General features: G+C 39.6%; 1 protein-coding gene across 1 annotated transcript; it reads left to right on the top strand.

Annotated features, from left to right (window-relative positions):
* Positions 1-184: 184 nt before the first annotated feature.
* On the top strand, positions 185-7,127 carry MRPS10 (mitochondrial ribosomal protein S10). The gene is made up of 7 exons (XM_064648330.1): positions 185-454; positions 3,529-3,587; positions 3,692-3,764; positions 4,772-4,911; positions 5,386-5,494; positions 6,580-6,669; positions 6,951-7,127. The coding sequence occupies exons 1-7, from the start codon at positions 419-421 to the stop codon at positions 7,035-7,037; spliced, it is 594 nt and encodes a 197-aa protein (XP_064504400.1). The 5' UTR covers positions 185-418; the 3' UTR covers positions 7,038-7,127.
* Positions 7,128-14,343: the final 7,216 nt, after the last annotated feature.

Here is a 14,343-nt window from a genome sequence, read left to right as displayed (position 1 = left end):
TCGGTCAAATATAGTTAGCTGGGTTTTGCTCTAACGGGCTTGTATACCTTTTTTAACTATTTCTAAGAGGGAGGGGAAAAGGTTGAAAACTAGGGTTCATGTGATCGGTTTTTCAAAGGATTCCTGGAGAACAGGACGGGCAGTGTCTGCGAGGGGACCGGGGCCACCGCTGGCGGGAAGCGGCCGAGGGGAAGCTGCTCCACCGCCGGTCGTTCCCTGAGGCAGCGCCTGGGGGAGGCGGGGACGGGGGCGGGGAGACGAATTAGAAGCTCGCCTGGCGCCAAACGAGCTCCCAAGTCGTGTCCCCGCCCCGGAGCGCTGTTCTGTCGCCAGAGCCTTTCCCTTGCGGGAAGGGGGTGGTGCGTGAGGCCGGGCTTCTCCTTCCGGGCGATGGGGGGCGGGTCGGGGCGGAGACAAGATGGCGGCCGGGTGCCTGTGGCGGCGGCTCTGTCAGGTGCGGCGTGTGGCGGGAGAGGGGACGGGGGAGCCCCGTTCTCCTCCTCCTCGTCCTTTCCCTTGGCATCTTCATTCCTGAGGGGAGTGGGAAAAGGGGACATGGCAAATGTTATCCTTTGGGCTGCGGGAGGGTTGGGGTTGTACAGCGTGGGGCCATGTCTCTGCACGCCATCGTCGCCTAATGGGTCCTCAGAACTCTTGCCTGCAGTTCTGGTTTTTCTTTTTTTTCCAGCAGTTACTCTGGGTGTAAGGGATGGTGAGGAATAGATCTCTTGGGTTTGGAGGTCATGTGCCAAGCCAATTTCTAGTCTTAAAAGTTTCAAATCTTGGAAGTTAAAATGTTAAAAAATAGGGAGATGTTTTGCACTGCCGATGTTTCTTGCTGGTTTTGACTTCTGAAGAGTGATTGATTTCTCTTAAATTGAGAAGATTCGATGTTGGGTGTTTACTGTTCATTTTCTGAAGCTTAAATTCACTTCTGTGTGTGCACTGTATTCTGGACTTGCTTAGCTTGCAGGCTTCTGTCTCCCCCTGAATACTTCAGAATCTCTCAGCCAAGCAAAGTTAAGGCTATTTTGCGCTAGGAGAGGTGTAATTTTGTGCAAGGTCTTGGTTCGCACAGGAAATTGAATTCTGCAGACTTTGAGTGTCTTTTCCACCTTCTATGATGGCCATTAGCGAGAGCACATCGAGTGTATTTAAATCAGAGAATGAAGCTGTTAAAGTGCACTTTCCTGCCTGCTGAACATCGTCTTTACTACCTGAGGTATTCAATGTATCAGTTAGTCAAAATTTGCCCAGAGCCCCTTTAATTTTAGACGTGATGCATACCTGTGTAATTAGTAACAAACGGAGATGGCATGTGGTGGGAATAACATGCACAATCACAGACTACTGGATAGGCTGGAGAGCTTAGCTTGTGGGATAGGACTCTACTGCTTCATCATGTTTTGTTTGATTCATCTTTATTACATGAAGACGGAATTTTTTGTATCCAAAGCCATATAGCACAGTATGCTTTGAGTGCACATATCTTTGTATGCAAATAATTAATCCGTTATTACAAGGTCAAGCAGTTAGTAGTAAAAGAATACATAACAGAGGCTGCATACACACAAAAAATAAAACAGATAAAAAAGTTAGTTATGGTTACAGTCAGTAGTCTTACATTTGTCATCTGAGGTCTGGTTTTGTGCCATGTACTTGCACACACAGTTTAAGCGCTGCACTGAATACTATCTTCTATGCTTATAGGCCTGTCTGCTTCCTGAAGTGATGTCAGGTGCTGGTTATTGTGTTTCATATTGCTGTTGAATGGAAGGGAGGCACTGTTCGGACTTCAGAGATAGAGAATTGACATGCAAGTATCAACATAATTTTATCATAGAATGATCTGGGTTGAAAGGGACCTTAAAGACTATCTAGTTCCAACCCCCTGCCATGGGCAGGGACACCTTCCATTAGACCAGGTTGCTCAAAGCCACATCCACCCTAGCCTTCAACACTTCCAGGGATGGGGCAGCCACAGCTTCTCTGGGCAACCTGTTCCAGTGTCTCGCCACCCTCACAGAAAAGAAATTTTCTCTAATATCTAATCTACACCTACCCTCTTTCAGTTTGAAGCCATTCTCCCTTGTCCTGTCACTACACGCTCTTGTAAAGAGTCCCTCTATTTTATTAGGTGTCATTAGAGAATTATCAGATGTATTTCAGTAGTTTCAGGTATTAAGGCTCAAGTAGTTCCCAACATAAAAACTTTGAAACATTATGAATGATTATCAACTACAGTGGCAAATATTCAGTGCTCCTGAAGTTGCTTATTGTGACATGCATTTAAAGAATGTAACACCAGTGGCTCTCTGTGAACATCTGGATTTGAAAGGGTTGCCTAAGGGGAGGCATTTGTACAACAGTCACCTTTGTAAACAGGAATCTGTCCTCCCTCTTCCTGCGGTCATCTTCCTTATTGGAAGCAGCATTTGTAGGATAAGTGGCGACTGAGGCAGAATTACTTCAGCAAACAGCTTCATTCACTGCTAGTGTCTAATGAGTGTATACTGCATGCTGGAAAAGGTTAGGGACCTAGTAGCATCATGTAGTCAGTTATGCACATCCACGAGCAACTACAGAAAGATTACTTAGAAAAGTGTAAATTCTGGCTGTTTTCTGATGTTTTGATTAGACAGTTGCCTGTATAACTTTTGGGTAGGGTATCTGTCTTCTCTCTTTATGACTCCAGCACCTCTTAAAAAAGAGTATCAAGGGGCAGAATAAGAAGATAATTTGGCTTCAGCATTCTGCTGCAGCCCTGAGGCTCTGTTAGGCAAGTGAAAGTTCCTTCCTGCCCCCTTCCCTCCCCAGTAGCCTGTAACTTTGTCAAATGAAGAATTAGTGGAAGGAAGCTAGAAGCCACATAATGTTCAGAAGGGAACAGTTATTCTAGTATGAAAAATAGCAATGTTACATCTTGATTAACAACTGTATTACTTTTTTAAAACAGAAAAATCATGTTATCTTTTAAATATGACTCATTAACTTTTAAGAAGGATTTCTGTTTAAATGTTCTCTTCAGAAGAGCAAGTGTTCAAAATCACAAGGAGCTTTTTTTCTGAAAAAACGGAAAATTTCCAGTTAAATTCAGAAGTTGAATTTTTGCATTTTAGAATACTGTTTTCAATTGCTTTTACAAGTCCTACTTAGGCTTGTCACTTGACAAAACTAATATATATTCTACTATGAAAGTAAATGACATCTAATGCCACAAAAAAATACATTCTTCTGTTGAAAATATGCTTTGTGGTTGCTATTCAGGTGCCTCATTAGTAAGTGCATGCTGGTTTTGTGCCTTTAATGTGTTCCTTTTTTAGGTGCTATTGTATACTGAAATTTATTTCCATGGTCCTGTTTTCCTGTGTTTTCCAATGGAGCAGATGTCATACTTTGCCAGATCAGTGCTTAGGATGTGCTGTGCTTTGGTGTACAAAAAAAGTAATTTTTAATAAGCCTGTATTAACTGACTACTTTCTGGTTTGGGGGGAAAAACCCACAGCATAACTTATTTGTTTTATACAGGGATCAACTTTTCCTGTCGGTTATGCAAGCAGAATTATGCAAAAGCAGTATTTTCTTCCGTAAGTATAAAGGACCCTCATTCTTTCACTGCTCCTCCATAGTCCCTAAAAAAGTAACTCCATCTTTAACAACTTATTTTATGCTTTTCGCCTTGTATTTCTAGAAGCTCCAACTTGATGGGAGCACGGCTGGCTGGATCCCATGTTGATACACAGGAACCTAAGACCAATCCTTTGGTAAGTGTTTTGCAGCACAGTATTTTGTACATTGTCTTAGTTATGAAGAGAACATGCAGAAAAACTTGAATTCCTTTCTTACAGGTTTTTAAAGTTCTGTCTTAATGATGTTAAATTTGTCATAGAGAAAGAAATAATTTAGATTACTGGCATTTGAGATCTTTCGAGGTTTTTTTGGGCAAGATTCTTTAGCTCGCAGTTCCCACTTAGTCACTTTCTGCTTTCTGTATGCAGCCATAACTATGAAATACCAGCTTTTTGGCCACACTCAGTTCAGCACCTGTGGCAGCTTAGTAGCCTTTTGTCCAGGGCTTCAGAAACATCTGACAGGCAGCATTAGATGCTGCCTGCCGTGTCTGGCACATGGCTGGAGTTACTGTGCTGAACTGCCTAGGAGTAAACCTGTGGGAAAATCAGTACTTCTAGATACATCAAGGCTCTTCAGATGATGAGTGAGCCCAGGCCATCGGAAATCGAAGTTCTGATTGAAAATCATAAACTTGTATTTGCCCAAACATAAAGGATAATACACCTTGGGAAGCCTGCTATGTTTAAGGTAGTCCTATAACTAACTTAGTAAAGTGAGAATTCTGGTGGTTGACCATAATGTTCTGGTTACTTTTCATACCCAAGCAAACTTTTAAGTATTTGGGGTATTCAAAATACAAATACTGCTGCTCCAGACCTGCTTTAACAATGAATTTCATTCTTGGCTTTGCTAGCGTTGTCCTCCTTATATTTGTCTGGCATTCCTTTTTGGATGAAGAAATTTTACCTAAATATTCAGATGTTAGCTATCTCTTCACACTTTGCTTTCCCTGATAAGAGCAAGACCTGCCAATCAAGGTAATACAGTCAGCCTCTGTTAGATCAATAAGCAGCTGAACAGGTTGTGGGGTGTTTTTCCTCTTTTACAAATGGGGCACACAGGTTAAGGAAACAGGCAGTGTGAGCATTAATTAAGGAGAACATACAGTGGTAACTCTTGTCCTTTTTTAAAAATGCAGGTATCTATTTCAGATGAGCCAGAAACACTGTACAAGAGATTGTCCATTTTAGTTAAAGGTCACGATAAAGCTGTGTTGGACAGCTATGAATATTTTGCAGTGCTTGCAGCTAAAGAACTTGGCATCTCTATTGAAAAAGTGTAAGTAACTGATCTGTAGAGTGATGTGGTGTCAGATGCTTCTTATGTCATCTACTGTAATTCAGGTTCTGTGCTTAGAAGTATTATTTTCTCTTTTTTTTTTTTAAGAAATGGATGTAATCTTGACAGTTTTTTCTCAGATTATAAATCTGACGCTTCTTAGATGGCAGTACAGTGGTAAGAAAGCAGCAGCAGATCTGCACTCAGCACTGCTGTAGTGGACTACATAAAGGATATTGACAGTACTCTAAATAAAGCTGTCAGTGCTGTAGGTTCCCTGAGCTAATGCTGGCTTAATACCTGAGTGTTAATCATGCCCATGTAAGTTATAATAACAAACTATACCACAGTGTTTCATATTTCCTTGAAGATCTTGTAAATGTCAAATAAGAAGAGGGATTCCAGCATAATCTTTGAGATAAACTTGTATTATCATCCTTTATATAACATGAAATTGTCTTTTTCTTTGTTCAGAGATAAACCTCCAAAGACGATAGAACGATTTACACTTCTCAAGTCTGTACATATTTACAAGAAGCATCGAGTTCAGTATGAAATGAGAACACATTACATGTGTTTGGAGGTAAGAAAGAAGGAAAAAAAAGCGTTCTGGGTGCACGATTCAAAGATGTTACTAGATGTTAGTTCAAAAGTGAAAACAAATTTCCTGTTTACTTGGGTTGGGGAGGAGAGTGTAGGGGAACATCGGAAAGCAGCTGACTTAGGTACATCAAATGTAACACAAGTTATTCTGAATGCACAGCCTATGTCATTTTTGGACTAAAAGGCTGGTTTTGACTATCTTCTTAAGAGCTGAAAGGGTGACTAAAAGAATAAGGTAGAATTGAGGGTTATCTTCATGTGTGTTATGAAAAGTCAGTGGAATGGAAGCTTTCTCAGGAAGGGAAGAAGATGCATCTAAATCATTGTTGTTGCCAATCACTAAGGGTTATGTTCTCTGTGAGTTTGTTTGATGTTTTTGAACAGACATACTTTTGCCCTATGCAGCATCATGTGGCAAACTAAAACTACATGGAGGAAATGCAAGAAAGGAAGCATAGACAAACCACAAGTTCTGTGGCCAATGACACAGACATTTGTATGGCTTAGAATGCAGCTGTGGTTGACTTTCTTAGAAGAAAGGTTTACTGCCAGCATTTTGTGGCTCCTGGGTGTCTTACTGTACACTTGCACAGTGCTTACCAAAATGAGACTTGAAGTCCCCAGACATTAGTGTAGTACAAATGGCTGCCCACAGACCATAAGCACAACGTTTGCCTTCCAGGAAAACTAAAACATCAGTAATTCAGGGGAACCAGGAGAAACTAAAAAATCAGTGGAACTCAGGAGTTGCAGGATTTACAGTAACCTGTAATTAATTTCAGCTGATACCTGCCATGTTAAGACGACCACTTCCATCATAATCAGTGCCTATGATCCCAGGCAGTATGTGCAGTTCTGTGGAGGGACGTAACTACTTTATACTTGCGTTAGAGTTGAGTACAGATCAACAACCAGCTCTGTTCAATATCATGGAAACTGCCTTTCTTATGTTTGGCCCCATAACAGGAGCTAAAAAGAAGCTTGAGCGAACTTTTGGGTTTGTTTTTTTTTCTGTTTGAAGTATTAGTAATAGTAGTTAATTAGAAAACATTGCTTCTGTTTTAGTTAAAATACCTGACAAGCAGTACTGCTGCAGTTTACTTGGAGTATGTGCAACGAAACTTACCTGAAGGGGTTGCCATGGAAGTAAAAAAGGTAAGTTTCCACACCACATTATTAATTTGATAATTTATGAGACTTTAGTCCTTATGCAAATACCAATAACTACTGAAATCTTTAGAAGGTCAGCCGAGGAAATGGGTGTAATTTGGAAGGAACGTTTTTCTAAAGTATTACACAGTAAAAAGGCTGTATTGCTTGGAAGTGCCACTAGGTGGCATTTTTAATCTGAGTCATATCTCAAACGAGTAAATAAAGCAAAGTAGTTAGATGTTAGCTAGTTGGTGTAATAAATGGTTGTTTTGCTTTCCTTTTAGACTAAGATAGAGAGAATACCTGAACACATTAAGAAACCAGTTTGGGATACACTACCTCAAGTGGAAGAAGCTGAAGTCAAGTCATGAACACACCAGGTACTTGGCTCTGTTAGTACTGGAATTCATTGCTCCTATCAGCCTAATTTACTGTTAAATAAAAGTTCTCTTATAAAGAAATTTTATAAACTCTTGTTTCTTCAAGTTGTTCTCACTTATAACTCCAGTACACGTAGACTGAACAGCTTTAAAGTGAAGAGGTTTGACTGTACTCTGTGATCAATAACTATGGTAATTTATAATAAATTTGTAGAAAGTGTGTATTTATAAGTATATATAAATTCATTGTATCCTTTTGATGCTAGATGGCCTCTTAATTCTGAAATACTTGAAAATCCACTTCCCATTTGTGTGATGTTTAATATTATGGATGCCAGATTGTTGTCAAGTTACCAACTGGATAAACTCATTCGATGGATAAGCTGTTTCCATTCTTTACTTCTTTTACCACATGCTTCTCCACTTTTGCTTTGTGCCACCTTTCTTAGCAAGTGCCAACAGCAACACTCCAACCATTGCTTTAGGTCTTGTCTCGAGCCATCTTCCTACCTACTGACCATCTCCTCTCATTTTCAATCAGAAAATTTTTAGTTGCATTTTAGAGGACATTAATAAAAACACCATGCTTCATACCATTTATAAACATCAGTATCTGAGCATGCTGTATTATCTTCTTATGAGTCAGACATTCAGAGCTTAAATGATTCCCGTCTGAAGTGCCCACTTTTGCATCCATATAGCAAAACTGCCAGAATTGCCAATTTCATGCCCTGAAACAAAGGCAACATCTGCCACATAGGATGTTCTGTGCATCACAGCAAAGCATTCCTACCTTCCTAGAACTCCAGTTTGAATATGAAAGTGTCAAACCACTGTCAGTATCTCTGTATGTGTAAACCAGCACTTCTGTCTTTAGGAGAGAGGGAGTGGTTTTTTTGAACTTAACTAAATCCTTAGGATCAGTTCAATATCAATTCGATACCACTGCCTTTTTTATGAAGATGGATGAAAAGACTTGGCAGCATGCAGGAGCAAAATTTGACTTCCAGTATCTGGTAGCCTGCAGTCTCACCTTGTAATCAGGACACAGACTCTTAATACCGCTGCTCTCACCCCTGGCTGATACTGCATTAGCCTCATCTAGCTAACAAGTTTAACCCAAGTCAGTCATTCAGAGGAGATTTTTAAATGTTTGGTTAAGCTAATGCCTTGTCTTTCTAGATGGAGTTTTACTGTGTATGAACTTAGGCAATAATAAACCTTCAACCTAATTACCTTTGCTTTTTCTCCCTCTGTAATCTCTCTATGGCTTTCAAGGACAGACACCTCTAGTCTGAAATCCAGTCAGGTTTCTTCTACCCTTTTGCACACAGCTGTGTCCACCCTGCTGGTATACTCTCACTGAGCATTTTGGAACATCTTCAGTAGAAAAGAACTGAAAATACTCAAGAACACAGACAGACCAATAAGCAAATATTTGATTCAGTTTTCCCTAATTTAAAGGCTAAGTCAGACAACCATTAATAAGAGGAAAATGGTATGTTTCTGAGTATAGTTCCTCACTGTTAGAAGACTGCTTTATGACCATCCTCAAGCTTGTATGGGTAGGTGTCTAACATTATCTGCCAATATGAGAAAATGTTTTCCCAAGGGTAATAGAAAATAGATGCCATGTAAAGCTGTTACAGAAACCCACAGATCGGCAGCAAATACTTAGAAAAGTATCATGAAACTGGTTGTTAGATATGACAGTGAAATTTCTTCATTCCATCCATGGTTAGACTGTCTCGGTCTGAATAGGAGCTGTGCTAAATATTGGCACTGAAGATAGATAAGTTTTCGAGTCCATTCAATCTTTAAAATCCTTGGTCACTGCCAGTAAACTGGAGGTGGATTTCCTTCCACAAATACTTAGTGACTAACAGCTGCCAGCCTACTTTAGGTATCAAAAATATACAGACCAATATATTATGTAAATCAGAGCATTCACTTATGTTACTTTTCTTTGAGCCATTTAACCATTGAAAAATTGTTGGGAAAGCTCTGCTCAAAGGCAGTTGTGGCAGAATCCTATTACTTATGGATTAAGATATTTAAAAACCAGTCTAAATTAGCCTGCGTTTCCAGGATACCCAGGGTTCATCTGCCATACGTATCTTTCAGCACAAAAGCAATTTGTGAACAGTAGCTTCTGTATCATTTAGTGTGATGTTTAAAGAAACAGTCTCAGTTTATTCTTGGCATTTCATCAAAGTGCTCTAGAGCATGTATTTCTCTTCCTTATGAGTGCCAGTAGTCATCAGTCATGTCTGGACTGTTACTTCAATTTTGGTTTCTACAGTTAATCATACCACTACCACAACTTAATTGTCACGTTAGCATTAATCTGTCTATACAGCAAGCTTCTTTCTTTAAAAGTCTTTTCCTGCCAGTTCTGCACTTCATATGCCAGAAAATTAATTACTATCTATCTGTTATTCCAGGGAGCATTGGAAATACAGCAAACCCAAGGGAAAGTCATTTACCCAGGAAGTTGTGACATAAGAAGGTTTTACTGTTTGTGTAATATAAATTTGTAGTTAAAACTCCTTCAAGGCTGCTATTCTCTTAGCTCAAACTGCACTAAAACAGGTGCAGTCTGTTATTTGTCCCTTCAAATTAGAAATTTGGGAATAGAACCTCACATGGTGTTCATGGCTTTTCCTAGCAAGTGCCATTAGCAAGTGCCACCCTTCCTCTAGTTTCCACATTTCTGCAGCCACAAAAATTACACAACTGGCTTTCAAAAATGTCTTTCCTGTCATAAAAGTTGGTGTGACTTCTTGCTCCTATTTAAACATTTCATCCTCAGGTTTCCCTCTGACTGTTGTGGTCTTCTAAAGTTCAGGGTTTTCTTTCCACAAAACCACAGTATTCATCTTCGTCCATTTGTGTGGTGAAAAATGGAAGTTACGTTTCTGACAGTCATTCATATAAGCCAAGCATGATAAATCACTGAGGTCCTCAGGGGATCTGTGTGTGTAACATCATATCAGTGAACCCCTACACGACCCAGTTCCTGTAGGATACAGAAATCTGAGAGGTATTTAATTTACAGAATGAATATGAAAAACCCCAGCCTTTAATACAAACAATTTATTTGTTCAGGTAGGTGCACACAGCTCATGTAACGATTTTTTTCTGCAACACTTACGTATGGTAAGAGGACAGCATTATGGAATTTGGGGTTTTGTGTGCCTGTCTCGCTCTTTAAAATTTCTAGTTCTCTTAACAAAACATGTCTTTCTTTTGAAATGCTGTTTATTGAATTAAGAGAAACATCAGTAATAAAAAGTGCAAATTTTCTTCTTTCTACTTAAATGCCAGTTGATATTATCAGAAAGCAATCAATCTATCACATCTCTGAAGCAAGGTCTTCCGTACATCAGCACATTATTATCACTCATCTTTCATTCCCTCCTGCTATATAAATATTAACTCCTCTTTGCCTCAGAATATGTTTCCAGTTAAAAATAAGGGGTGCTTTTTATGGTAGCTGCTGAAAATATTCATAGGGCTTTTTCCCTAAGCCATTAAGAGTACAAAGGTTTCACCTTCTGCTTAAGAGAAAGTTACAATATCTACATTACGGCGACACAGTGGCATCATAAATGAGTAACACCAACAAGACTTCAAACATTTACAACAACTTCAGATACCTACAACCAGTTAGAACTACTTTAGCCTGCAGTGGCCACGCTGCTAAGGAAGAGCAGAAGGCTTAGTTTGCCATCAGAAATCAAATGTAGTGATGAAACTTTCAGACCAAAACAATAATTCTGCATTATCCAAGAGGGAACCTAAACAATTATAATATAGATTAGTTCAGTAACTACTAGGAGAAAAAGAAATTCTAGTGTTTTAAATAGGATCAATTTTAAAAGGTCCAGTTCTTCCCTTATTTTGGCACCCACCCAGAAGCAGAGAAATTAATAATACAGATTTCTTTCCACTCTCTCTAGTACCTCATTAAAATCTATACTTTTACTTAACCTGTCCCAGTGCAAGGTATTAAGAGGTTGGAAAATCTGGCCTTCTGTTCTCTCTGAGTTTTCTACGATCCTGGTGTCGATGTACTGCAGAACTAGTCTGAAACTGAAAAGAATGTATTCATTTTTCTGGTTGCCCACAGACAGTTGAGGGCTATGTCTCCATCCCCTTCTTTCACATTCAGTTTTCCACGTCTGGCATACAAGCTGGCAGTTAAACTCTCCTCTGCATTCTTCCTCAGAAATGGTTGGGGGTTTGGTTTTTTTTAAAGCTAATGTTGCTATAGACAATACATGGATTCAAGGCAGCTTTTGTGGTTCTTTCTAAAAGAAAAGTCAACAGACTAAAATGTTAAGATGTATTATATATAATATATATATATTCTCCATATTCCATATTTTTTCAGCTTTGTAGTTCTTTAAAGAACACTAAATTAATTGTAGTGGTTTTTACATGGACAATACGTTATAGTAACCACAGTTTAAGGAATTATAGCATCAGTAAATGTATCAGCCATTTGTCAAAAGAGTTGCAGCTTGATTTTCAACATCATTCGAAATACAGCTCACACTGGCAAAAAAAAAAAAACAGTGGCAAAGCAGTTTCTAAACTTAGTTTCTATCAGCAAAATAAGAGCATTAGGCTAAATGTGGCTATTTAAGAACAGATGCTTAATACAAAAGCCTCCAGCAGTTTTGTTCTTAGCTAAATTCATGTTGCTTAAGAATAAACAAACAAGTAACTTGAATACATAAGTAAAAAATAGTTAATACTACAGAAAGGAGGGTAAAGAAGTTACAAAAATCTGTCGCCTTAAGTATGGCCGTGCTTCAAAGGGTGGCTGTGTGACCCTTCAGAAGATAATAGAACCATTCTTTCACCAAAAAGTCATGCCACTTCCTGAAAGTCCTGCAGCTGAACTGGCCTGTGGAAATGGCCCACACCAGCGGTGCTCACGCTGCTGTGCAGAGCTTTCAGTAGCCTGTGAGTAAGCAGAAAATTTGTGGGGGTTTGCATGATAACAATTTCATTTTATATTTTAAGTCAGCAGCTGCTGAACACTATATTTGGTCACGGCTCTGCTTTTTTATTTTCACTGGTATTTACTTGCTTATTACTCTCTACATTTATGCAAGCAGCACATCAAGGACACATCAAGATACTTGCCTTTGCACAGGTGCCAGCTGTTACTAGGAAAGGAGTGATGGATGGAAAGAGGTGACAAAGAAGATTAAGCAAGGATAGTCTGAGATCAGGGAAGACATGATGTCATCACTTACTTTTCCCATTGTAACCAGACTGTATCTTGTCACACATCTTTCTTTTTATTACACGCCACAAAAGTGCATTTAGTAAATAAAACAGCATTCAAGTTTATAAGCTATATGCTAAAGTCCCTGGTGTAACTTAAACTGCTTAAGTAACTTAGAGCAAATTATTTAAATTTAGCTCTCCATTTTGCATTTGCATAGGAAGAGAGTATATGATCAACATACTTATTCCAATTAAAAACATACACTAAAATGAAAGAAATGTCATTTTGCAAGGGAATGGGCAAAAGCAAAAGTAGAAAAGCAGGAATGAAGGAAAGCATATAAGTGAGCTGCTGCACATGAAATGAAACAAAAGAATGAAGGCAATAAACTAGCAAGGAGGAATCCATTATGTTCAGATAAGCAGAGTTCTCTAAAATAAAGGAAGCAGCTTTTATAACCCATCTGTCTCTGGAACATGTCATGCAGATAAAAGTGCTGGAGATACACAGGTAGCAGCAAGAGACTTCTGCTGACAGGGTTTAATTGTGGCTGCTGACAGAATTGGGTCAGCAGAACAGATTACAAATAACACAAGCTTTTTACCTTCCTTTTCTTTCCTACATTATTGCTGGAATCAGAGACACTGGAGATGTGTTATCATGTTAGCAACTAGGAGCTCCAGTGTAACTTACATGTGATTTCACTTCTTCAGAAATACAAGTTTAGTTAGCAATTTGGTTTAAAATTTTCAAGTGGAGAGATCTAATTTAAGAAAAGGATTATCGTGCAACACTAGGTGGCTACATGCTCTCCAGTCCATGGGATACCAGTGTCAGTGCAGCTTTACTGCCAGTGCCTCACCACAGGGAAGCTGAGGTGTTAATCTTCTGGGGAGCACATCTCTTAAGACACTTGTGAATGGCACCACTGTGTTTTAAATAGTTTAATCCTAAACACCAAATGCTGCCCAAGCAGGATCCTTCTCACACAAGGTGTGGGGAGGACGGAGGGAGGAGTTAAGCAGAAAGAAGGAAGCAATCTCTGGAGTCTCATTGGTTTCAGGGGTTAAATGGAAGTCAGGATGAAGGAAAAGGGGGTGACAGTAGACATTAAGCTACAGGCCCAAATCTTGTAAACTGCTAGAAAAACCATCTGTTATTGTCAAAACAGTTGTGACTAAATGGTCACAGCAGCAAGTGCTGGCATTCAGAGCATCACAAAAGACTGAGATTAATGCATTTTTAATTAGTGAAAAAAAAAAGGCAGAGCAAAACTCCACGGAATATTGTGAAATATCATCAGAGCCAGAATTTTGGAAAGAGTGTACAAAAAATGCTGAAGTCCAGGCTATAACCTTACTGCCACCAAGGTCCTGTTATTTCCCCTTCTTGTTTAAACACACAGGAATGCGGAGGTTTCCAGCTGCTCACTGCTTTAGCAGCTGCACCCAGATTCAGTCCCCAAAGAGCTCCTGAGCTCTCACAATTCAGCTCTGAACAGATTCCTGCTCTTCCTGCTGTCTCCCGATGCCAAATTGCAGAAGCCGATAAAAAACAATTTTGCAACATACAAATAAACCTCCTCCTGAAAGAGGTAGGATTGATTGGCAAAATCTTTCCTCTTAGCGTGGCTGCCAACTCCACATAAAAATCCTGGTAGTTGGAAATTGTTTATTTTAGTCAGTGTTGTTACATAATGTGTTGGCTTTGACAGAGCCTGCTAAGGGAATTTCTGCTGCTGGGCACAGCCAAGTGCCACTGACGTCTCTTTGCTATGGGGAACTGGGTAAAGAGGGTCAGTAGAATGGATTGGATTAAGACAATTTCCTCCACACCACAGGGGTTTATTGAAGGGGCAGACAGCAGGATTAACAACTCCCTGAGGCTTCTGTGTAACTGAAGTGCAGTTAACTGTGCTTCCTTGCTTCAGTCACATCCATGGATGCCCTCAAGTCAAGATAGACAAGAAGACAAGATAGTCAAGAAGCTACAATCAGCAGCTGCTAAACCATTTTCCCCTAAAATACTCTCTGCCTCCATCTTCTTTGGAAT

The sequence above is a fragment of the Pseudopipra pipra genome, chromosome 3 (assembly GCF_036250125.1).
Source record: "Pseudopipra pipra isolate bDixPip1 chromosome 3, bDixPip1.hap1, whole genome shotgun sequence".
NCBI lineage: Eukaryota > Metazoa > Chordata > Aves > Passeriformes > Pipridae > Pseudopipra > Pseudopipra pipra.
This window is presented reverse-complemented; position numbering and strand designations above follow the sequence as displayed.